The following is a 24,808-nucleotide window of genomic DNA, read 5'->3' as shown; positions in this document are numbered from 1 at the left end:
CTCAGAGAGGTCAAGTAACCTGTCCATGGCAACACAGTGAAACAGGCTGGATGCCAGTCTCCTTTGACTTAATTTTTTAAAAATATATTTTATTGATATTTTACAGAGAGGAGGAAGGGAGAGAGATAGAGAGCTAGAAATGTCGATGAGAGAGAAACATCGATCAGCTGCCTCTTGCACACCCACTACTGGGGATGTGCCCGCAACCAATGTACAAGCCTTAACCAGAATCGAACCTGGGACCTTTCAGTCCGCAGACCGACGCTCTACCGCTGAGCCAAGCCGGCTTCGGCTCTCCTTTGACTTTAAATCCACAGGAAGGGTGGTGACCTCAGGGGAGGGGACACCATGGTTGTGTGGGGTGTTACTGAAGAAGGGGCAGCCCTCCAGCTGTGGGGTCAACACCACTCTCCTCCCCGTGGGCTGGAACCCCGGAATCAGAGTGCCGCCGAGTCCCTGGGGAACGTGAGGGGTGCAGGTTCTCCCTAGGACTGGGCAGGCGCATTTAGTTCTTAATTTGCTCAGCTGTGAAAGGGACACCCACACCCGCCCCGGGGAGAGTTAAGTGCCATCGCGGATGTAAAGAGGCTGGTGAGGCACAAGTTGTAGGGACTGGTCATTAGCTGGGTAGGGGTGAGGCTGGGGAGCAGCTCTCTGAACAAGAGGCCAGGAGAGCTTGCAGCTCTGAAAGGGGGGGGGGGCGGGGAGGTGCATAATGAGGACCTATGAGCCGGGGGCTCAGGGTGTTGGGGCACAGTTGGGTCATGCTTGCGATCCCATGTAGATGGACACAGCAGGTTGTTCAGTTGGGGGCCTTCCTTCTCACTGGGGTCCTCTAGCCCTCGGAGAAAATCTACCTGCCCTGGGGATTTGGGTCCCTGCTCTTACCAGCCTCCTTCCCAGGGCCCTCCATGAGCAGGGCAGCTCTAGACCAGGCAGGGAGGCTGGGGGTGGGGGAGGTTGTACATGTGTGTGTGTGTGGGGGGGGGGGGGTTCTGGGAAGAGACATGGGTGAGAAGAGGGTAGGCAAGAAGCTGTAGGCTGGCCTGCTCAGGCAGTCTAACCATGTCCCTCTTCCCCCCGTGCCCACAGGCCCTTCTCCTCCTGGGGCTGAACCCCGTCTCTGCCTTCCTCCAGGACCAGCACTGCGAGAGCCTGTCCCCGGCCAGCAACGTCTCTGGTGAGTACCCCCACGCTGCTCCTGCAAGAGTGCGGCCCGCCACCTGCCACAGCCCGTCCCCTGCCCCCCAGGATTCTCACACACAGCCGTGCCCTAAGGCAGGGGCAGAGATTTCCCTCTAGGGCCCACGCAGTTCCTCTCTCCAGGGAGGGAGTGTTGTGTGAAGGCGGATCCTGAAACTGTGGCGGGAAAGAGAGCTGTGAATAGGTAACCATGTCTGCCACACACACACAGGAGGGGCCTGTGGCAAGGGAGCTGGGTGGGAGGCAGGAGGGGCGGTTGCCCCAGCCCTTGCTGCTGTGAAGATGGACAGCACGGGGCTGAGCTGTGGCTCAGGCATCCGGGAGGAGAAAGGCTGTGTTCTGTGCTGAGCATGGCAGTGTAGGGGGCTGACTCTGCCAGACACTGCCAGAGGATTCTGCGCTGTCTTAGCCCGGGAAGGTGCTGTAACCATCGCCTTACACATAGGGAAACGGAGCGCAGAGAAAAACTAGCACGTGCCAGGGCCAAGATTTGAGACCAGGCAGACTGGCCTCCATTTACGTCTTCAACTCCAAGCTCGACACTACCTCAGTGAAAACACTGCATAACTGCAAATGTGACGAATATTTGTATAACTTCTTGTTGTTTTCTAGAAAGGGCTTTTGAATAATGGTCCTATTTCATGTTCACAAGAGTTTAAGATCCATTTTTTTCAGCTGAGGGAACTTAGGCACAGGAGAGTTACACGGGAAATTTAGGTCTGTGGCTTTGCCTTGTGGAGACCATGCCTTTTCTAACCTTGGGTGAGACCCCTGAGCCCTCACCCTGGCCCCTGGAATAATGCTGCTGCTGGCCAGGTGGGAGGTCTCCCTTGCACCTGAGGGTCTTGGTGATTTATTTTCCTCGTTAGGTCTCTCCTCCATTCAATCCAAAGTGCCTGCTATATAGCTGGGTTGAGGGGAAGGCACTTGCCATGAATTGCTCACTACAATGCAGGTGGCAGGGAAATTAGATCAGGCGTGGTATGAATCCAGGAAGGCTTCCCGGAGGAGGAGGTTCAAGGTGAGTCCCTGAGAAACTCTGAGTGTGGACTGGCAGAGAAGACCCAATGCTCTGAGCCAAAGCTAGAGTTGACTGAAGACCAGCAGCTGAGTTTGGTGAGTTTTCCATCTGGCTGCAAAGTTGGCTAGACTGGGTCAGGGGGAATGGGAAAGTTCTTGAGCAAGAGTCTGGAGTGCTAGCAGACAGAGACTGGGAGGGAGGACACCTGCTCAGAGGCTGGGCTTGAGATGCAAGGCCCTGCCCGTAGCCCCACATGCTTGGGGGCCAGGTCAGGCTCCATTCATTTGCTTGTTGTGTTCAGGAGAAGTGACATCCCTGAGCCACTTGCCGGTATCACCTGTCCTTGGAGGCAACAGGCTGTGATGAATACCATTCATGCCCCGATGGTTTGTACTCTGTGCCATCACCTCCAGCTTGGCTCAGCCTGCGGGGCTTCCCGGCACACAATCCATCACCCTCTGCAATGGCCTCTGATAATGCGCTATTTGTCTTCGGAACCAAGACCTACCCAGACCAATGGGTCCTGGCAGACAGATGGTGAGGGTGGGTGGAGGGACTGGGACAGATGGGTGGGCATCTGGCTGGGGCACCTAGCACTGAACCGGGGCTTTTGGGGGTCTTCTCACATGCCAGGAATAGGGAGAGGGTGGGTCCTCGGAACCATCATGTGACAGATCATAGACTTGGCAACTCATAAAATCATGTCATGAATATGACAATGCCAGAAAGTAATAGAATCATTAACTAATGATAAATGCAATCACGTTGTTGACAAGAACCCATGGTCATCAGTCCCTACCTGTCTTAAGGTTATGAATAATAACAATAATTAATGATAGCTTCTATTTATTTTGTGCCCACTAAGTATAGACACCATTCTACGTGCTCTAATTTCATTCAATCATCAAACAGCATAGTCAGGAAGTATTTTTATCCCCATTTTTCAGAAGAGGAACCTAAGGCTCAGAGAGCTTTGATCACTTACCTAAGCATATACAGTTACCAAGCAGTCACTCTAAGATTATAAGCAAGTGGGCCCGATTCTAGACTTCTCCACCACCACGTTATGTGGCTGCCCAGGAGCCGTGGTGCCCGGGGCCTAGCGTGGTCCATCATCCTGGATGCAAAGTTGTCCCTGCAAGGTCCCATGCTCACACTGGGTTTGCACGTGGCCCCTAATTGTCCTCCAGGCCTACTATGTGCCTGGCACTGTGCTAGGTATTGGGAATGCAAAAATGAAGAGCCCATGGGCCCCTAGGACAGGAAGCCCATTTGTCCTGATGAATCACACACTCTGCAAAGGTATATCTTTCTTCGCTGCCCAGACAGAGAGGAGGCAGCTCAACCACAAGGTGGTGGAGCAAAGAGGACTCTCTGCCTGCCCTCTGCCACCCTCTCCAGGCTGGTGACATAGGCAGAGTCCCTGCCCATTCATCCCAGCAGCACCTTCCTCTGAATGGCGTGTGTGTGTGTGTGTGTGTGTGTGTGTGTGTGTGTGTGAGTCAGAAGCTGCCTCCCTCTTTGAACAGCCTTGGCTGAGTCCTGCTCCTGGGCTTACACCAAACAGGAGGATGGGCTTCCCAGCCTCAGGGCTGCTGCCCAGGGTCCACCTATTCTGGTTTACTCAGAAACCCCGGATGAGAGACCCGACATAACTGGGGTAGGAGCCAGGCTCCAGGCTCCCTCGGAAGGACCTGCTGAGCACATGTGCACCCTGAGCCTGAGGGGAAGGGAACTGTGCTACCTACTTGGAAGAAGACACCAGAGCCCGATCATGCACAAGCATTGAATAGGCTACCTTCTAAGGGTTCCTATCTGTTCATTAAAGCAGCCCCCCCTCCCCCATGATCCTTACTCAGCAAGGGTTTTCTCAGAGGCAGCGGGGAGCCACCCATGCTGCTCCTCCTCCCTCCATTCACAAGTGTTGGGGGTAATCTGACCGCACTGCTCCCACGAGCAATGAGATCGTGAGCCCCATGCATCTGCTCCGTGCACACGTGAGGAAGGAGGAAGATACAGGACCAGTGCTGCACTGGCCCATTGACTCCGCCCCCCCCGCCCCCCCACTCCCAGTGACAGCAGTGTCAACACGTCAGGCGCACCAAGCTCACACCTGCCTCAGGACCTTTGACCTTGCTGTTCCCTCTGTCTAGAACACTGTTCCCCTAGGTACGCACATGCCTCCCTCCCTCGTTTCCTTTAGGTTTCTCCTTAAGTGTGTTTTAGACACAACCAATTAAAATAGAACTCCTGTCTTTATCTCTTCATCCTGCTTATTTTTTCTCCATAGCATTTCTCATTGCTTAACAGATATGTGTGTTTGGGTGCAAGCAAATGCTGTGCGGGCCGGGTGCCCAGGCTGGGGCCAGCTGTGGTGCAGTGGGGAGAGCCTCAGCAGACATGAGACACCAACATTCTAAACCCATTTATGCTTCTCAGTGTCTGTGTGACTTTGGCTAGGCTATGTGACTGCTTAGGCCTCCATTTCCTTATCTGTAAAACAGAATTAGTACCCATGCTGGCAGGTGGTGTAAGACCCACAGCAGGTGCTACAGAATCCACAGTCCAGGGGCAAACAGCGACTGCCCTGCCCATTCTCACCCCCAAACCCTAGACCAGCTGTGGGTGGTACCAGGGCTCAGGCATTGGTTGGTGCCTGGTCCTCAAGGCCAAAAGGGCCATCTGCTCAGTGGCCAGTCCCTGCCTTGGCTCTGGCCTGGTCCTGGCTGTGGCTGGTGCCCAGTCCTGCCCTGCCCTCTGTTCTCTGTGGAAGGGACTCTGGGGAAGTGTCCAAGGCAGGAAAGAGAGGGAGAAAGGAAGAGGGAGGGGCAATGCTACTCTGACTGAGAGGGCAAGTCCCAGGTGCTGCCACACATGACATGCAGATGACATTCCATTTAATCTCCGCAGTACCTAGCTCAGGAGGTACTGTGAATGAATGGGTAAATGGACAACCTACTGAGGAAGGTACTAGGCGCCATTAAATCAGATGGTATATATAAAGTGCCTGACAAGTGCCCTTCACACAGTCAGTCCTCAATAAATGTTACTCATTCCCCAATGCCTCACTGACTGTTCCCTTTCCCTTTACTGGCACAAAGCGTGGTGTAATAGAAAGAGCACTGGAGTTAGAGTCAAAAACACATGTCTATGTGTCTTGGTTCTTTTCACTCATTGACTCATGACCTCAGGCCAAGTCACTTGGTTCCGTGGGCCTCAGTTTTCTCAACTGTCAAAAGAGGATCATGACATTGCAGGGTGGACGAGGATCCAACACAATATATGAAGAAAAGTTTTACAAAAGCAGAGCGTGGTTCACAATATTACCCCTCCTTTCCCATGGCCACACGCCTCCAGCTACTCCCTCTTCTGAGCTCAGCACTATCGACATGACCATGGCGTCAAAATCTGAACGTGATTTTCTCACTCCGTGAAGCAATTCGGGGATGCTGCACTGTGGACTTGACCCACCGTCTCCTCATAGCCATGAAGCCCCAGTCCACACTTCTTTCTCTTCCAATTAAACCACTTGGCCTCGAGGCCTCTCCCCCGGAGCCCTGATCTGCACGAACACCCTATGAATAGCTTTGATTAGAAAGGAAAACCAGCATTTGGTCCAAGTGCTGTTCGGCACTGCTCAGCATCCAGCAGGGACAGGACGCCAGTCTAATCCAGTGCTGTTTTCTGAGAGACTGGGGCCGAGCTAAGCTGGGGAGGAGATAGCAGGTGGGCCCAGCCAGAGCTTGGCAGAAGGAAGGGCTGAACCCTAGAGAGCCAGGGTTCATGGCTCTCCCTGGCCTGTCTGTACATTCATGTGCCGTCCCAGGTTATTAATCCCTCCCATTCTGCTGGGCACCATGGGCACACTGTGCCAGCCCTATGCAGGGGACGGGCATCATAAGGCAGAGAAAGTAGGGGAAGCTCAGTTGGAGACCAGAAGTATTGCTGTGGCTTCAACTCCACCCCAACACACACACACACACACACACACACACACACACATACACACACACACACACGCTCCACTCCAAATGCTCTTTAATTAAGGGCAAATATTTGGAAGCGGAATTTGACTTCCACTTTCTAATTCATCTGCTTACATCCTTTTTTAAGCCACAGGCCCCTTTGAGAATCTAATGAAAGCCAAAGTCCCTTTCCTAAGCAAAATGCACATATAGACCAAGTTGTTCATTTAATCTCATTCTCTATGAATCCTGAAAGCTCCCATGAACTGAGATTAAGAATTTCTGATCAGATCCAACCACTTCATTTTACTGTAAAGACAGGTCCAGAGAAGGCAAGTGTCTTGCCTATGGTCACACAGCAAATGAGTAACACAGCCCAGTCTGAAGTCAGGGTTCCAGACTCCTGGTTCGGTGTCCTTTCTGCTCCCCTGGATGGTGTCTCCCTGCCTTTGCTCCCCATGGTCCCTTCTCTGTCAGTCCTCTCAGGGCAGAGCACAGACGAGAGTACAAGCAGTGTGTGTTCAGTAAATGTGGTCACCAGGCCCGCGGCAAGGCAGGCCAACTTCATTTAGCTGGTTCCTCCCTGCAGGGCCAGAGCACGCGTGGTTTGGTTCTGAAGACGTGTAAGGGGGACTGGGTCAGGGGTGGGCTGGTTCCTTTCCGCTCTGTGAAGTCTGACAGCTCAGGTCTGCCCCAAGAGACCTGCCGAGAAAAGTGTCCTCAGGTTACAGAGCAGAGGGACCTGAAGCTAAATGCCAGCCAGGACCTCAGTCACCTCTGTTCCTCCTCCGCCCTGGAATCCACTCTGGCTCCCTAGTGCCATCGCATCAAATTCAGATTCCTTCCCTGGTGTCTTCCCCTGCATAGGATGAGCGATCTCTGCACCAGGGTCATCACTCTAGTCCTGTCCCCAATTGTGGGGGGTAGGGGGAGGGATGTGGGCCTTTTAGGAGGTGGGGAGGACACTGGAGTGGGATCTTGCTCTGCCTCACCAGCTGTCTCTGCCCCCAGGACTGCAGTGCAATGCATCCGTGGACCTCATTGGCACCTGCTGGCCGCAGAGCCCCGCGGGGCAGCTGGTGGTTCGGCCCTGCCCTGCCTATTTCTTCGGTGTCCGCTACAACACCACAAGTAAGGGGGCCTCTGGAGGGCAGACTTGGTGGAGATGGGGAAAATAATAATAACAAAAACGATAAAAACAATAGCTCGTGGATACAGCAGCCACCAAAGGCCAGCTCTGCTCTGCTGGGCACGGCGTGCTCACACTGCGGGTTCTCACGGTACCCCCGGAGACACTACACGTAACCGGATAGTGTTCATCGTGCAGCCCAGGCCTCTGAGGCTCAGAGAGGTCAGGGGACTTGCCCGAGGTCCCCAGGTGGTAAGAGGTGAAGCTGGACTTGCATCCAGGTCTGTGTGACACTTCCTTCTGCAGTTGACAAAGTCGACTTGAGCCTCCAACAACCCCATGAGCCAGGGCGGGAATCCTCAGAACAGCCCCAACTTTGGGATGAGGACCCTGAGCTCAGAGCTATTATGAGGCCTGGAGGTGGAGGACTCCGAATTCATGATCTACAGCCATGTTGGCCTTGCATACGGGCCCACAAAGTGGGGGAAGAGGGGGAGGGGAGGAGTAACCCCGTTTTCAGATATTTGATCCCTTTGTAAACACCTTGCTCCCTGAGGCCCTGAGCCTCCACCTCCAGGCTTTGCAGCTCCTTGCTATGTCACCTGTCACCCTCAGAATTAATTTGCTCTCCCCTGTCAATGACTCACAGCCCCTGCTTATCAAGACAGCAACACCTGCAGGCCAGAGTCCTCACCTGTCCAAGGGGAGGGTGGGGTCTTGGGTGGGCCCTTGGGGTCTGGTGGGCCTGAGCTCAGAGCCTGAAAAGGATACAAGGGGGGCCACAGACACCAGGTGGTTCACTCTGAGACAGGCTGTGTGACCTTTAGCACATCCCTCCCCCCATGGCCCTCTGCCCCCTTCCTGAGGATGGAGAGGGCTGGATGACATGGTTTCTAAGACTTCATTAGCTCAAAGCTGCCAAGTTCCGTCTCCTGCCCCTCTCTCCTTTTTTTTTTTTTTTTTAATATATATTTTATTGATTTTTTACAGAGAGGAAGAGAGAGGGATAGAGAGTTACAAACATCGATGAGAGAGAATCATTGATCAGCTGCCTCTTGCACACTCCCTACTGGGGATGTGCCCGCAACCAAGGTACATGCCCTTGACCAGAATCGAACTGGGATCTTTCAGTCCACAGGCCGACGCTCTATCCATTGAGCCAAACCGGTTTTGGCATGCACCTCTCTCCTTTACCAGCTGGACTAAGGTTAGGGTTGGGGACTTCAGCCAAGAAAGGGTTGGAGGGTCCTGGGGAGGCATTGGGGTCAGACAGGAGGTTGGAACAGCCAGATAAAGCAGCTTCATGTGCCTGGACTCCACAGAAGAAGAAAGACTGGTAGGGGTGTGGGAGGACATCAGGCAAGAGGAAGGGCAGAAGGACCTCAGAGGAGAGCTCGGGGTACACAGCCGGCCGGCCTCCAGTTTAGTAGGGCCCGTTTCACAGTTAGAAAATGGAGGCAGAGGCTGTTAGCTGCCCAGGGTCACAAAGATTAGAAGCAGGGCCACACGGGGAGTCACAGCCCTCCTGCTACTCCACCACAAAGCTGTGTGCCTACAGGAAGAATACAGCACTGGGGCTGGTGCATTGGGGGGGGGGGGGTGTTGGAGGGAGGTCCCTCTCCCTCTCAGGCACCAGGTCCTGCCCTTTCACCTCCAAAGTGACTCTCGTGTCTAGCTCTAAGTGCCCTCGGTCCCAGTGCCACTGTCCCTGTCCAAGGTACCCGATCTCTAACCCTTGTTTTGCATCTGACCCCATCACACCCTTGTTCGGAGTCATCTTTTCTATGACTCCCCATGGCCTCCATGGTCAAATCCATACCCTTCAGTGGGGCTGGCCAGGCTCTCTCTGGCTACAGCCCCACCAAATTATAGCCAGTCCTGGCCACTCCCTATGCGCTTCCTCCACTCTTGTCCCCAAGGATGACTTGACATGCCCCAAAGTGAGTGTTTTCAGAACTTGGTGCCTGGGCACTCAATTTACCAGCCCTGCCTTAAATGGAAGCCAGGAGTCCTGGGTTCCAGCCCCAGCTCCGGGTGTAACTGGCTAAGGAACCTCGGCATTCACACTGGGCCTCGGCTGCTCCACCTGCAGGGTGAGAGGGAGGGTTGGGTGGGGTGCTCTTCGGCTTCCTCTCTCCTCCGTGTGATCCCAGGAGAGGAGCTGGGGGCGATGGCCCCTAGATGTGGGGGCTGGGCTGGCAGATCCCTCTTTCCAGATGCCTAGTGCCGAACAATGAGGAACATGCCCATGCAATCAACAGTGAGTGAGAGCCCAGAGTTGCACCTAATCATTAATCACTAATTAATTCATTTACTGATGAGGTGCTGCTGGGACTTCCTGGCCTTCTCCTTAATGCCCTCCTTCCTGCTGCACCTGATCTTCAAAGAGATGGGGAGAATTTCCAAAAATATCCATTTTCCCATGATTCTCCGAGAAGACTGCTCAGCTCAGCAATCAAAGACAAGGAGGTCGCATCCTCCCTGGCAACGACTCCCTGCCTGTCAGGCCTGTTTTCCTTCAGGGTCGCCTCCTGCCTCGCCACCAAAGCCTGTTCCCTCTGGATGACCCGGCCAGGCAGGGACTCCAGCTCCTGGCCGCACATGGGGGGCTCAGGCTAAGTGCATGGCTCTTGTTATCCCCACCAGTACCCCCTTTGATAGGGGCAGGCGACATGTTCTAAGTCTTACGTAAATACAGCGCCAAAACAATAACAACAATCACAGCTCACACCACCTGCCGGTGGAGCTCCCAGCACTCTGCATGGGTCATCTACAATGCTCACTCAACCCATAGGTAGGAGCTGTTGTTAAGTTCATTCCCGTCTTTCAAGTAAGGGAGTTGTCCAAGGTCACAGGACGAGTGAGGCATGGCGCCAGATTTTGAACCCAGGCTCTTCTGGGTGGAGAGCCATGCTCTTAACACGGCTTTGCTCTGCCTTGATTAGGCAAGAACCACTCCCCCAAGTCCCTTTCTTTGCAGACACAGCAGAGACACCGGGTCCCCTGGCTCAGTGGTTGGCCAACTCATGAGTCAACAGAGCCAAACATCAACAGGACAACGGTTGAAATTTCTTTGGAGAGCCACATTTTTTAAACTTAAACATCTTCTAACGCCACTTCTTCAAAACAGACTCGCCCAGGCCGTGGTATTTTGTGGAAGAGCCACACTCAAGGGGCCAAAGAGCTGCATGTGGTGAGGCTCACGGGAGCCACAGTTTGCCGACCACGGCCCTGGTTTCTTGCCTCCCCCCCCAAACCCCCCTGAAAACCCAGTCACTAAGCTCTCAGCCCTCTGGTAGCTTAACCTTCATTTAGCAATTAGGAGAGAATGAGCAGCATCTTAACCAGCTCTGCCCAAGGCTCAACTCTGCTGAGACGCAATCAACTGGCAGAGAAGCTGAGCAGAGCTTTAAAAATCCATTTAGCCTGTTTCCCCACTGGCATGCTACAGAGGCGTGAGGGCCTCTCAGCAGAGGGGCTGGGGAGCGGGGTTAGTGAGGAGGCCTCACAGCATTGCAGCCCTGGAGGCCAGACCCTGTCTCCCTCTCTCGGTGATACAGTAGCAACTCCCTGCACCGCCCACACCATCCTCTCCCTCTGGTCCTGATGCTGCCAGCAGAGAGGCAGCTCCCAGGCTGGCTGACCTGCCGGTCCAGCCCTCCCTGCACATGAGCAGGGGGGCCTGAGCGGCCAGAGAGCCCCAGTTCCTCACGCTGCACAGCAGCACTGAGCCGGCCCTGGGCCCCCACCTCTGCCTCCCACACACTGCTCTGCCCCTGCCGGGCCCCGGGCTCAGGGACTGGGACTCGGGCAGTTCTCCTGTCCCCTGTGACACGAGGGTCAGTGGGAACCGTGGTACGGCCTGCAGCAGGACGGAGGCTCCAGCGGAAATGGCTCAGGATTCAATTCCCTTCCAGCCAGTTCTGCTTGGAGTGAGGAATTAAGTCAAGGAAACACCTTTAGAGCCACTGATGCTGGATGAGGTACAGAGTGAGGCAGGACTACCTCTATCAGCAAGGGAGAAAGACTTGAAGTTGGGATCTCTCTTGTCCCTTCCTTCCTGGGTATCAGAGTCCCGGGGACATGCCCAGGGGGGCCCTTTGTGCAGCTCTTGTCATCCCAGAGCCTGAATCCAGGCCTCAGAGCACGGGGCTCCTCCCTATCCCTAGAAGGTGACAGGTTCTGGGCTGCAGTCCAGCTCATGGCTGCACAGGCCGCCCCCCCCCCCCACCTTGGGCCACTCCTGTCTTTTCTCCTCACTGCCATGTGCCAGTCTGTGAGCCCGCTGTAGAGGTCCTAATAATGAGAGACTTGTTACGTGAGACCCACCCTGTGAGGTCCCCAGCGCACCCCTGCTACCTGTCATTTTCTGTCCCAAGAGACCTCCACCAGGGATGTTCCCAACATCGGGAAATGGCCCATGGGGGCCATCCCCAGCACCGGCCCCCTGAGCCTCACCCCATGGAGCATGCGAGGACCCCCCCCCACACACACACACACGTAAGAACCTCACCACAATAGTCACCATAGGACACCCTGTCGCTTCCTTGTGCCACGTGAGCTGCCACCACACACCCTTCCTCCATATCATGCCCAGCCTCGGGAGTGAGATTGACTCATCAGATCTCACCATTCGTGTCTGCTGTCATGTGAGACCCCAAAATGAGAAAGTCCTCAGAAGGGCACCCCCCCACATAATCTGCCACGACATAAGGGCTTGCAAGGAAAGAGCCCAATGAGCTGGTCAAGACTGCCCAAGGACCAGTCTCCTGGGCATGATCATGCCAGCCCAAGCGGGCAGAGCCGTGCCTCCAAGGTCAGGTGCTGGAGTTCACGCTGGGCCCCTTTTGGAACCAGGGGGCAGAAAGAGGCAGGAAGCTGGGGCAGTAGGGAAGCCCCTCTCCCCAGCTTCCCCAGCAGTCAGGCCCTGTGCTGGCCCAGGTGGATGGATAGATGGACAGGTGGATGGGCAGACAGATGCCTAGGCTGCTATTTGGGAGAGGAACCGCGGGTCACTCTGCCTCTCTCTCTCTCCTTTGTCCAGACAACGGTTACAGACAGTGCCTGGCCAATGGCAGCTGGGCCGCCCGCGTGAACTACTCAGAGTGCCAGGAGATCCTCAGCGAGGAGGTGAGGCTGCGAGGAGGCTGCCATGCCGCTACCGGGGCCCCCAGTGGAGGTCCTGCCTGCTACCTGGCCGGTGGCCAGTCAGGGTGGGGAGAGCCAGAGGCTGACGGCAAGGCGCTGGGCACTCAAGCTCGTGTAGTAAGGAGGGAGTCTGTGCCACGTGGAGTCCTCGTTCCTTCCTTCCCTCCTTCCACCTGCTCACTGGGACAGGTTTTCATCCGTTTTCCACCGCTCCCACCTGAGTGACGCATCCAGGTGCAGCCAGGGGCTATATCAGAATAGGGGGTGGGGGTGGGGGTGGGGGCAGGGCAGTTCGAAAAATCCTTTTAGAAAGCCTTTTAAATCGGCAAGTGTTTTTGAGAAGATGTTACACATAATACAGAATTCAGAGGTACAAATGGGCAGAGAATGTCTCCCTCTCAACCCAGCCCCGGGGAATCTCTCCTAGAGACAACCATTTTGCCAATTTATTTATTTTTTATTATTATATTTTTATGGATTTCATAGAGGAAGGGAGAGGGAGATAGAAACATCAATGATGAAAGAGAATCACTGATAGGCTGGGGATGGAGCCCGAAACCCAAGCATGTGCCCTGACCAGGAATCGAACCTGGGACCCTTCAGTCTGCAGGCCAATGCTCTATCCACTGAGCCAAACCAGCTAGGGCCCATTTTGCCAGTTTCTTCAATGTTCTCCCAGAGACATTCCCTGCATATTCAAGTAATTAGGTGCCTATATTCTTCTCTGTTTTTACCCAAACATTGCATGTTATACACCCTATTCGACACCTTGCTTTTTGCATGTAAGTATCCATCTTGGTGATTGTTCACACCAGTACCTGAAGAGCAGCTTCATTCTTTTCTACATTTGCATAATATCACATCGTGCAGATGGACCGTAATTTATTTACCCATTTTTTTATGCTCAGTCTCTGGTTGCTACAAACAGTGCTGCAATGAATAAACCTTTAAGGCTGAGATTCGGCAGATGCCCGGGTGTATCTATCTTCCTGGTGTTGCTGCCTGCCCCCCTGTCCCAGTCCCTACATCTCCACCCGCCCCTTCAGTGGGTGCTGAGGAAGTGGGGGCCATGGAGCTGGAAGCCTGGGGCAGAAGGGAGGATGGCCCAAGCTGTCTGAGGAATCTCAGGCTTCTGGGGTGGAGGAGAGAGGGGCTGGACCAGGCAGTCCTGGGAATTCCTGTGCCTGAAGGATCTAAATTGGACGGGACCCTGGAGACCCTCCATCCCATTTTGATCTGCCTGGGAATAAGAGTCACCGGAGGAAGCACTTGTTCAAAGACAAGCCAGCCCCTAGCCCTGCCAGGGCCCTCCCCACGCTCAGGACTCCTCACTTCCTCTTGGAGCTGCTGCAATTAACCGAGCACCCCATTTGGTTTCTCCGCTCTGGGCCCTGGATGTGCCCTAATTAAGCACCATGCCCAGAGGGACTGATTGCAGGTGATGGACTGGCAGGCCAGCCGCCTGCGAAGTGGGAGCTGTGAGGGCGCCCAGAGGCCAGCCCACAGCCCTCACCACCAGAACACAAGCCCCAGTGCCACACCACTCCGCCTTCCTCCATCTCAGGTCTCCAAACGGGACAAGGACAGGGTGCTGGTCAGGCCCAGGGATGGGCTGTGTCCACGTGTTTCTTGAGCATCCCAGCAGCTTCTGAATGAAGTTATAACATTGGGGACTTGGTTCTATTCTGTGGGGAGTGGTGGCTTTCTCTCAGGAGGTCAGGCTGTCTCTCGGAGTGTCACATCCTGGGTATCTCAGGATGTGGCTGGCTGTTCTCTCTGGGTGTCACTGACCACCTTTCAGGGTGTTGCTGACCATCTCTGGACATCTCTTGAGGTAACACTGCCATCTGCCCAACACCCTCTCGGGCTCTCTGCACTGTGAACCCCACCCCACACACAGACGGCTTGCTCCTCCTCAGATGCCAACAGGCTGATGTGGCAGCTGAGATGGGACTGGAACCAGCCTGGGCCTCTAACCTTGAATGGTTTGGTCCAATTCTCCCCTTGCAGCCTCAGTGGAGAAAAACCCTCATGAGTCCCCATCCTCCCCACAGAAGCCCGGACAGAGAGAGTGCCTCTGTTTCCCATCCGTGGGGACAGGGGAAGCCGGGTCTTTAAGACCAAGCAGTACTGGAATGTGCCTGCTGGCTGGCTGGCTTGGGCCGATGCTGCAGCCTCTTCAACTGGAAAAACAGGGACAGAAGGACAGTCTTGGGGGGCAGTGATAAGAAAGAAAAGCAGTGACATCTGTTGAGTTCCTGGCTCCGTGTCCAGCATACAGTAGGTGCTTAATAAAGGATTCATCTCACCCAAACCACCCTGGCACCGCCTGCTGGGGGGCAGGAGGGGGGGCTGGAGGAAGAGCTGACAGCAGGTGGTGGTGGAGGGGCTCCCTGCACACTGTGCTCCTCACATTCCCATGGGCCTGGGCTCCCTCACGTTCTTATTACCCAGGGGCTTCAGCATGTGGAGAATTTAATAAAAGTAACGAAGCGCCAGCTCCAGTCAGGCTGGATGTGCGCAGGGAGACTCCAGGTTTGGTATCTGCTGCCGGGTGCTCAGAGGCCCTCCCCGTTTGCACAGCCCCTTCCCCTCTGTCTCTCTGGCCTGCCTCCATTTACACCTCGCTGGGTGTCAGCCCCTCTGAGCAGCACTGAGTTGCTAACGTGACTGCCTGCCTGGTTCCTGAAAGCCTCTGCCAGGGAAACCAGCCCCGAGGGCAGAGCACCCACATCCCACCCTGGAGAAACAGCCCCGAGAGCAGAGCACCCACATCCCACCCTGGGAAAACCAGCCCCCAGAGCAGAGCCGCTGAGCACCTGGGCCTGGGACCTCAGGGGTCCTGCAGTGAGGCTGCCCCTTCAGCAGGGGTGGGGCAGGGCTGGGGAGAGGGGGAGGGGAGAGGGGAGAAGGAGGGAGTGGCTTGGATGGCTGCTGCATGTCCCACTGCAGAGGCACATGCCTTAGGTGAGTGAGTGTGGGTCTCAGTTTTCTCACCTGGAAGATGGATGGGGTTGGACTTGATCGCTCGGGACCATCGATCTATGAAATAAATGAAGCTACAACGTTGGGGACTTTGTTCTAGATCCCCTTCACTTCGGGCAGGGGCTGGACCTAGAAAGGGAATTACAGAACCTGAGGGGGTTCTGTGGTTTCTACCGATTCTGTGGATGCGAATCCACAGCCACCCTCCCCTCGCTGACAGAGGCCGGCTTCAGCGGCAGCAGGAGGGAGTGAGGGGTGGTGGAGGCGGAGGTGGCTCCACCCAGACGTGGGGGGAAGGAGGACATCCCGGGGGCTGGTGTCTGCACCCCCAGGGCCAGAGAGTTTGACCTGAGTGGAAACGTGAGCGTGAACACCCCTGTGAGCCCTGCACACGCGTCTGTGCACGCAGAACGGGGTCCCTGTGTGATGGGGAGAGTCAGGTTAACAGACACTCGTTCAACAGCACGGAGCAGGGGACAGAGCGTGGGATTCAGGGACAGACAGACAGACAGACAGGGAGACACAGTCCCAAAGGACACAGGGCTGCTCCAGGGCAACGTGAGGCACTCGGGGCTCGGGAAGGGGGCAACTATTGTTAGCACTGCCCACTCTGTCCCGGCCGCCACGGGGTCTGTGCCACCACTGGGTCTGGGCGCAGGGGTGGGGCCGTGCGGGAACCTCACCTCTGCCCCTCTCTCTGGCCTCAGAAGAAGAACAAGGTGCACTACCATCTTGCTATCATCATCAACTACCTGGGCCACTGCGTCTCCCTGGTGGCCCTCCTGGTGGCCTTCGTCCTCTTTCTGCGGCTCAGGTGAGCAGCCCCCGGCACCGTCCCTGGGCCTTGAGCAGGGGAGGGAGAAGGCAGGCGCAGGGGGCTGCTGGGAAGGGGATCCTGCCCCTCGCCTCAGTGGGAGGGGGTGACAGCTGCAGAGTCCCAGATCTCTGGAAACCTCTGGCAGGCTCACTTCTGCCCCCTTGCCCAGGAATTGCCAGGGACAGGGAGGGGGCGGAGGGTGGCCAAAGCATAAGGTGAAAGCTGGAGAGAGATGCCCCACTGGAGGCCTGTGTGTTTTCTGACCCTCAAACCTGGGACCACAGGGCGGGGAGGAGTGCCCAACGGGGGAAGGGGTAGCCCCTGGTCCTGGAGCATTGGCTGTGGCAGATTCTGCCCCCAGAGCTTAGGTGTGGGTGGGTCACAGGTAGGAAGGGCCATGTGTGACTTAGCCAGTCAGCCCCTTTCTGAGACTCAGTTTTCCCATCCATACATCTGGGCTGGAGTGGTGCTTGCAGGCCTATCCCTCATCCTCTCTCTCCTTCCCTTGCTCCCAACACCCACCTGCCCTGCCGCCCCTAGGAGCATCCGGTGCCTCAGAAACATCATCCACTGGAACCTCATCTCGGCCTTCATCCTGCGCAATGCCACGTGGTTCGTGGTCCAACTCACCATGAGCCCCGAAGTCCACCAGAGCAACGTGGTATGTCCTGGCGGGGGCAGGCCTGGGTGGAGGAGGGGTCCGGGCGGGGCTGTCCTGGAGGGGCAGGGCCAGGGCCAGGCCTTGGGGCCCACAGGACAGGAGTGGATCCTGGGGAGTGCCCCATCCTGCTGAGGGGAGGCCCTAGGCCCAGGGTGGGATGCGGGTGCTGCCCCCACCCCACCCCACCCTACCCCACCCCGCTCACTGTCATATCTGGTGGGGGCGGGTGGCAGGGCTGGTGCAGGTTGGTGACAGCCGCCTACAACTACTTCCACGTGACCAACTTCTTCTGGATGTTTGGGGAGGGCTGCTACCTGCACACGGCCATCGTGCTCACCTACTCCACCGACCGGCTGCGCAAGTGGATGTTCATCCTCATTGGCTGGGGTGAGCCGGTCCCCCCCACCCCCCATTCCCATCCCAGGCTCCCCTCTCCTCACCCAGACCCAGGTCAGCGGGCTGCAGGGCCAGGTTAGGGTGACAGGATGTACACCACAGCCCTGTGCCCTCGCTGAGGTGGGGGGAGCATTTAAAGGAGGTGGTACCTTGGAAGAGTGGGTCCCAGCTCCACCCTGGGGACCCCCGCCCGCCTCCAGGCCCTGGGATGCCCGGGTCCCCCAGGCCCGCGGACTGGCTCTGAGGCCCGCTGTCTTCCCCAGGCGTGCCTTTCCCCATCATCGTGGCCTGGGCCATCGGGAAGCTGTACTACGACAACGAGAAGTAAGTCAGCTCCTTCCTCCACCGCCTCAGGGCCCCTCGGCCCCAGGTCCAGCTCTCAGCCCAGCTCTGCCTGACGCTCCTCCAGGGCCCTCAGCAGTCACCTTCCCTGTCAGGGCCACAGTTTCTTCATCTAGGAAGACAGGGAGCATGGGGCTAGGCTCAGTCTGAGGCTCCCTAGGGTGCTCTGCCTGAAGGGGGGAGGGGTGGGGAGGGGAGGCTGGACAGGCAAATCCAGGCAATTCTGTCTTGGGCTCTCCCAGGCAGAACCACAGGAGGGTTACCGGCTGCCTGTGGAGCCAGACTAAACTGTTCAGGGTCTGAATCGTGGCCCCATCACTAAGTAACTGTATGACCTGAGTGCTATACGTACTAGCAGGGGTCTTCAAACTACGGCCCGCGGGCTACATGCGGCCCGCAGAGGAGTCTGATCCGGCCCGCCAGGTTTTTTGGGCAGTGAGCGCAGCCGAGGTGTTACAGTAGGAATTAGTAGTTCATATAGTCCGGCCCTCCAGCTCTCTGAGGGACTGTGATCTGGCCCCCACTTTAAAAAGTTTGAGGACCCCTGTACTACAGCGTGCCTCAGCTTCCTCATCTGAAAAATGGGCATCTTAATAATAGTGCCCCCCTCACAGGGTGTGGTGGGGATGACATGAGTTAGTGTATATTAAGTATTTAGGATTGTACTTGGCACATTGTATATATGCCGTACAAATGTTTTCTATTAATTTTAAGACTTAATAGCAATTGATCCAGACAATCTCAGAGACCCCCTTGCAGCTCTGAAGTCCTGAGTGCCTTATTGATACAGATGTTCCCAGCTGCCCCTGACAACAGGCTTCCACTGCAGTGGTCCTCAGCCTTGGCTCCCATTAGAGTCACCCAGGAAGTGTTAAAAAGTACCAATGCCCAGGCTTGACCTCCAAGCGTGGATGTAACTGGTCCAGAGTGTGGCCAGCACCACGATGTTTTTTTTAGCTGCCCAGGTGATTCTACTCTGCACTGGAGAAAAGAGAACCACTGAGACAGAGGCGGAAAAAGGGGACAAAGCCTAGGGATGTTCCAGGATCTTCTCCACCAAAGTGGTTCAGGAACCCACTGTCTGACTGGGGTTCCAGGCGGCCTTCATCAGTGACAATTCTCCCCACCACCACAGAGTAGGGCAGCCACCACAGCCTCACTGGGATGGACAAGGAGCCTAGGAAATCATGTTCATTACTTACCAGGGTGATGGGGGGAGGGGCGGGGGGGGGGCCCCCGCAAGAGGGCAACTGACACACCACTGTGGGTCAGAGTCCCTGAGCAGGAGCATCGTACACCCTGGGTGATGGTCTGTGCCTGCAGTTGTGCAGGCGTAGGTGTGAGCACAGGGGGAAAGAGGAAGAACTTTCCCCCAAAGCTGCCCAGTAAGCATCCTAGAGGAAAAAGGATGCCTGAGGTGGGGAAGTTGGTCTGGATGACTCTGGAGCTCCACCTTGTGGCAAGATGCTGCCACTGCAGCAGAAGGGATCCAGACTCAAGGCCACTCCAGACAGCTCACGTATGGTCTGCATCATGTTTTTTGAATTTGTTGCCAATCTTTAAAAAGTCAAGGTTTTCCACCTAAAAATCTCAGTGCTGGTTTGTGGAAGCATCGTGAGATCTAGGCACTGCGGGGCTGCCTCTAGGCAGGGAGGTGGGATTTACTGGGTGCCCTGTCCCCTTCCCTCCCCTGACCTTCCTAGAGCTTGCTGGAGGGAGCTCAGGAAAATGCAAAGCAAGTCTGCCTCCTGGGGTGGGCGGGACCTATGGAAGCTCTGCCTCAAGGCTGTTCACACTGCAATGGAGCCGACTGGGAGACTGCTAGCTGTTGGGGGCCTACTATGGGACAGGGGCAGGGCAAGGCACCACCAGGGGCTTGTGCCGGAGACTGAAGGGAGCAGTGGTGTGTTGGGCCCATGCCTGCTCCTCTCAGACGTCTTTTCCACGATCTCCCTGCCACACTGCCTGCTTCCAGCTTTACATCTAATGACAGGGGATGCAGACCACGCTGCAGATGGGATAACTGAGTGCTGTGGTGGGATCAAGTGGCTTGACCTTTTGCCAGGGTTGGAATTTGGGCATCCAGAGCCTGGTTTCCAGCCCCGGTCCTGCCCTGGCCAACCAACGCCGCTCCCCTATGCCACCGAACTGGACCCGAATGGCCCCCTCCTCTCACCTCCTATCTGTGGCCTTCTAGGTGCTGGTTTGGCAAAAGGCCTGGGGTTTACACCGACTACATCTACCAGGGCCCCATGATCTTGGTCCTGCTGGTAAGAACCTGGGGGAGGGCGGGCAGTGGGGAGGGGCAATCAGAGCCGACTGTGAACCCCAAGGATCCCTCTGCCTAGAATGTTCCAGTGCTAGTGAAGGTGGCGGGAGAGCAGCAGTGGGGACCGAGACCAGACCTGAGACGGTTAAGTCCCTAACATCTTGCCCCCACACACAAGCCTACACCATCCCACTGTGTGCTCGCTTGCAGATCAATTTTATCTTCCTTTTCAACATCGTCCGCATCCTCATGACCAAACTTCGGGCGTCCACCACGTCTGAGACCATTCAGTACAGGTAGCTGGTCTTGTGTCCCCCACCCCTGGGGGCTCCAGAGATCCCGGTCCTTACCCAGGGTCTTCCCCCAGGCCTGGCAGTCCCTCCTGAAACCCCAGCGCCCCCCACATCTCAGACACTGGGGACTGACTCCCAGCCCAGCCCCCTCCGGGTTGGGCTGTGACTCTGGCTTCCCGCCCCCCCCCCCACCAGGAAGGCTGTGAAGGCCACTCTGGTCCTGCTCCCCCTCCTGGGCATCACCTACATGCTGTTCTTCGTGAACCCCGGGGAGGACGAGGTCTCCCGGGTCGTTTTCATCTACTTCAACTCCTTCCTGGAGTCCTTCCAGGTACTGACGCCTTCCCCTCATGGCCCTGCCCCCCACCTACCCTCCGCCTCCAGGGGTGGGCATTCTCCCAGGCAGGGGCCTGGAGGGGCAGGACACTGAGGAGGGAAGGGGCTGCCCGGAAACTGAGTGGGGCCACCCAGCCCGGTCCCCTTGACCTCCTTCTCCTCCACCCCAGGGCTTCTTCGTGTCTGTGTTCTACTGTTTCCTCAACAGCGAGGTAAGGACCCCGGCTGGGGCTCAGGACGGCAGGAAGCCTATTGGGAGGAGAGGTGGCCTGCAGCCGCCCTCTGCCCCCCACAGGCCGGCCCTCCTCCCCGCCCCCTTTAGGGATGTCCTGGGGGGTCCGTGCCACCTGCCCACGCTGCTCCTGCCCTGGCAAACCCACTCCTTTGCTCACTTAGGCAGTTGGCATTGAGAAGGGGGAAGAGCCGGGGCTCAGCCTTGTCAGTGGTCTGTGACATGGATTGTTGAGAGCCGGGAAGCTGAGCCCTAGGGCAGGGGATGCGTGTGGATTGAGGGTTGGGGTTATTCATGGCAAAGACACTGTGTAGATTAGAAAAAGGCACCCCTTCCTCAGGACACAGAGAAAACCGTCCCAACAAACATGCAAACCAAAAATGTTCCTTTCCTATGCGGCCCCCTGTGCACCTCACACCTGTGCGCCGCTCGCCTGCATAGCTGTTTGCCTTACAGCTGCTTGTGGCAGCCCTCGGGGAGGGAGGGCGGGCCCTCCTGCGACGGGGCTCAAACGTCATGGTCTGCTCTGTGCCCACAGGTCCGCTCTGCCGTCCGGAAGAGGTGGCACCGATGGCAGGACAAGCACTCGATCCGCGCCCGGGTGGCCCGCGCCATGTCCATCCCCACCTCCCCAACCCGGGTCAGCTTCCACAGCATCAAGCAGTCCACAGGGGTCTGAGCTGGAGGGCCGTGTCTGCAGGTGGCCGGCTCCTTCCCCACCCCATCCTGGCACTGAGACCTGGGAGGCCCCTCCCTGACCCAGCAGGAGTGCTGGCCTTGGAGAGCAGCCTCACTCTGGGCCATGGGACGACTGGAAAATAAGCTATAGGACTGGGCTGGGCCCAGGGCCCCGGGCTCCCCTCTGCCCCCAGTCCTCCCTGGCAAATGGAGTGAGAATGGGGAGCCAGGCAACCCAAAGCAGCACATGGGTCCCTCCAAGAGGCGTCCTCCCGGAGCACAAGGTGGCCAATGCACTGCCCCAGGGGCACCATGGGAAACTCTCGGAACAGCATCCCAACCACGGAGATAATGCCTCCGGGCCTTCGCAAGGCCTTCCGACAGCGCTGGGAACCAGGGCTTGCCGTCAGAGCCCTGGAGACGGTAGAAATCAGTGGCATCATCAGTCATCAGGCTGCGTGACCGGAAATCCTCCCGCGCCACCAGAACGTCACCCGGCCCCGGGGCGCTGCCACCAGAAGTGCCCTGCCTCGCTGCACCGCACCCTCGGACTTTTACTGCCCTGCCAGCCACACAAGCTCCCTCTCCCCGCCCTCCTGCCCCAGGGGCCTCCCCTTTGTGAGAAGATGGGGGCTGGAAGGGAGTGGCCTGGGAGCTAGAGCCCGGGTGTGCCCCAGCCAAAGCCGGTCTCCCTGCGAAGGGGCAGAGGACCGTCCAGCCTGCTGACGGAAGTGTCCTGGCCTCTGGGCAACCCCTCTGGCTGGTCACAGAGAGCTTGTTGCCCCTGGACGGCCTCTGGGGCAGCCCTGTTAGCTACGCGAAGATAGGAGAAAGGGCAGGGCCCTCAGGCCCCAGCGCCTGGAGCAGCACAAGTGGCCCTTGGGTCAGCGGATCACATACAACCTCCCGAGGCATAGACTGGCCCAGCCCTCACTGGACCCACCCTCACTGGACAGCCAGGGCTTTGGGGGTGCAGGGCTGGGAGATGGGGGTGGCTGATGTAAATAATAATATTTATCTTTTCAACCAGCATCTGTGATGTTCTGGACTGTGCCAGAGCTGGGTGGAAAGGGTCTGCCAAGAAATGGAGGCCACTTTGAGGGTTCGAGGCCTCTGTGTGTCTGGGAAACACACACCCATCACGGATGGGGTGTAGGTGAGCCCTGAGGGCTGGCTGAGAACTAGGTGGGTCCTGCTGGCCCGGGAGATAAGGACAGCTTTTGTAAGGGGGTGCGTTGTAGGGAGAGACGGGCTGTGGGTGAAAGATGCAGGTACAGGACCTCGTGGGCAGGGGCACAGCTTGGGCAAAGGAGTGGTGATGGAGTGTCCCAGCCCCTGGAAACAGGGAGCAGGTGGGGGTGGGGGACCAGCAAAGGAAGGTGGCGGGAAGGGTGGGTGCACACAGGCCACCGCCCCTCTGGGCAGCTGGGACTTACTCCTGCTGGACACTCGGGAAGCCGAGTGGGACACACGCCTCCATCATCCCACCGAGGATGGAGGGATGTTCACCCACCAGCTCCCTCAGTCTCGGGGCGAAGGCTGCTACCGGGGTCATTAATCCCCCTGCCCTTCCCACGGCCACTTGGGCCACGAGGAGGCCCAGAGAGAGCGTCCAGTCACAGCGGCGTGGAGCGGAAGCCGGGGTGAGCTGTGTCCTGGTGGGGAGGCAGGGACAATGAAACTCCCTGTGCACACACAGGGCCAGGCCAGCCTGGGCCTTGCCGCGGGGTCTCTGACCACAGGGACACACAAGGCGTGTCATGTCCGGCACCAGCACAGGCTGAGATGACGGGTACCTAGAGCCCTAAAGCTCCCTGCCGGGGAGGGAGGTGCAGTGGGTGGGGATCTGGTCCGGGGAGGAGCTGTGGGTGTCCCTGAAGGTCATGTGGGCACCCTGCTCTGCCAACTCGAACTCTGTCCCCTTAAGTAGAGAGATGGGGAACTAGAGGACACAGACTAACAGCCTCCAGAGTAACTGGGGGAGAAGCCCTGTAAAGAGCCTGGCTGGCAGGAGGGATCTGAAGTGGCAAATGGGTCTCGAATGGCCACATGCAGGCATCTTCCTCGACTCTGCATTCACTCCATGGAGGAGGAGGAGGAGGAGAGAGAAAGGGAGGCTTTCCTGGGAAACGTAGGGATGTGGGGGCGGGGCCTCCCAAGGATGAGCCGGGGACTCTGAGGGGGTTGCATATATAAGGTTTGAGGAGGCGAAAGGGGCGGTGCCCCCTCTCCTGCTTGTGCCTCCTGGTGGCTTTAGTTGTGGGCTCCCTCTGAGCTCCTCCTGTGCACTCCGCCCTAGGCCCAGTGTGAGGGGCAGATGAGCAGCCCCCCACTGCCCGCAACAACCGCTCAGCTCCGAGCTCACGTGGGAAGGCCGTGAGGGGCCACCTCCAAGGCTGCCGTCATCGGAGGAGCGACAGGTGTCCCTGGCAGGCAGGAGCCGGTCCAGAGGAGCCTCGGGACCCCTCCCATCCGGAGACTATAAGGGCAGAGGGGCTGCTTCGAGCACAGCTGCGAACATCTGGGCCCCAGAGAACTGCAGCTCCTATGCCAGGGCAGGTGCCCGGAGTGTAACCCTCCACAGCCCCTGTGTGTTCTGGGCTCTGGGACCAGGGTGAAGGCCCCAAACAGGGTTTCTGAAGGTCATTCTGCCCTGAGGTTTGGCCTGTGGGTGGAGCGGGAAGAGAGGCCCCTTGGGGGTGAGTGTGGTTCTATGGGCCAACAGACACACAGGACACTCCACTTCAGGGAGGGGCTGGGCAGCTGCAGGGTGGGGTCACTGTGGTACAGGCCCCTCTCTCAAGCCAAAGGCTACAGTCCCCTAAAATTGCCCTCCCTGAGTCCATTTCTCCTGGGGACCCTCCTTCCTAGGCACAGATCAGCAGTGGAGAGAAAACCACAGTGGGGGTTTTGATGTAGATTTTGTAGAGAGACAGGGAAGACACAGGGAGGGGACCGTCTCCCTGAATGTGACAATAGACTCCTGCTGAGGGGCAGTGGGGGGGGGGGGGACTGACAAGTCTCCTCAGTCCCCTACTGCTGCTGGGTCAGACCTCTAGGACCAGGCCTGGGGAAGGAGTGAGATCTGGGAAATACACTTATTAGGAAGAGAGGGAGGTTTTGGAATCCAGATAATAATTCTTTCACTGTGGGCATTTGTAGACCTCTTTGCATTCCACAGAATCCTTTATAACATTTATCTAACCCTCAACCAGCTAATGGAGGTAGGAACTAGCCCATTTTACAGCTGAGGAAACTGAGGCCTGGAGACTCACTCACCTGAGATCAACAGTCCTTTGGCACTAAGTCCAGGGCTCTTTTCACCCCCTCCGT

The 24,808-nt window shown here is 57.1% G+C and overlaps 1 protein-coding gene across 9 annotated transcripts in view; it reads left to right on the top strand.

The window, feature by feature from the left end:
- The window catches only part of CRHR1 (corticotropin releasing hormone receptor 1), a 41,210-nt gene extending 17,377 nt beyond the window's left edge, over positions 1–23,833 (top strand). Inside the window, exons 2-13 of one of the 9 annotated variants that reach the window (XM_084861738.1) lie at positions 1,093–1,180; positions 7,201–7,320; positions 12,363–12,448; positions 16,159–16,265; positions 16,809–16,929; positions 17,163–17,316; positions 17,589–17,649; positions 19,865–19,937; positions 20,147–20,232; positions 20,425–20,560; positions 20,736–20,777; positions 21,336–23,833. In XM_084861738.1, coding sequence (XP_084717864.1) covers positions 1,093–1,180; positions 7,201–7,320; positions 12,363–12,448; positions 16,159–16,265; positions 16,809–16,929; positions 17,163–17,316; positions 17,589–17,649; positions 19,865–19,937; positions 20,147–20,232; positions 20,425–20,560; positions 20,736–20,777; positions 21,336–21,476 — 1,215 coding nt within the window. In that variant the 3' untranslated portion in view covers positions 21,477–23,833. The remainder of the gene's footprint in view (positions 1–1,092; positions 1,181–7,200; positions 7,321–12,362; positions 12,449–16,158; positions 16,266–16,808; positions 16,930–17,162; positions 17,317–17,588; positions 17,650–19,864; positions 19,938–20,146; positions 20,233–20,424; positions 20,561–20,735; positions 20,778–21,335) is intronic. The other 8 variants (XM_084861736.1, XM_084861741.1, XM_084861739.1 and 5 more) reach the window with 8 other exon arrangements.
- The last annotated feature ends 975 nt before the right edge of the window (positions 23,834–24,808 follow it).

This window comes from Pipistrellus hanaki, assembly GCF_964339955.1.
Source record: "Pipistrellus hanaki genome assembly, chromosome: 16".
NCBI classification, from domain to species: domain Eukaryota; kingdom Metazoa; phylum Chordata; class Mammalia; order Chiroptera; family Vespertilionidae; genus Pipistrellus; species Pipistrellus hanaki.
The sequence above is the reverse complement of the archived record's forward strand: the minus strand, read 5'-3'. Positions and strand labels throughout refer to the sequence as shown.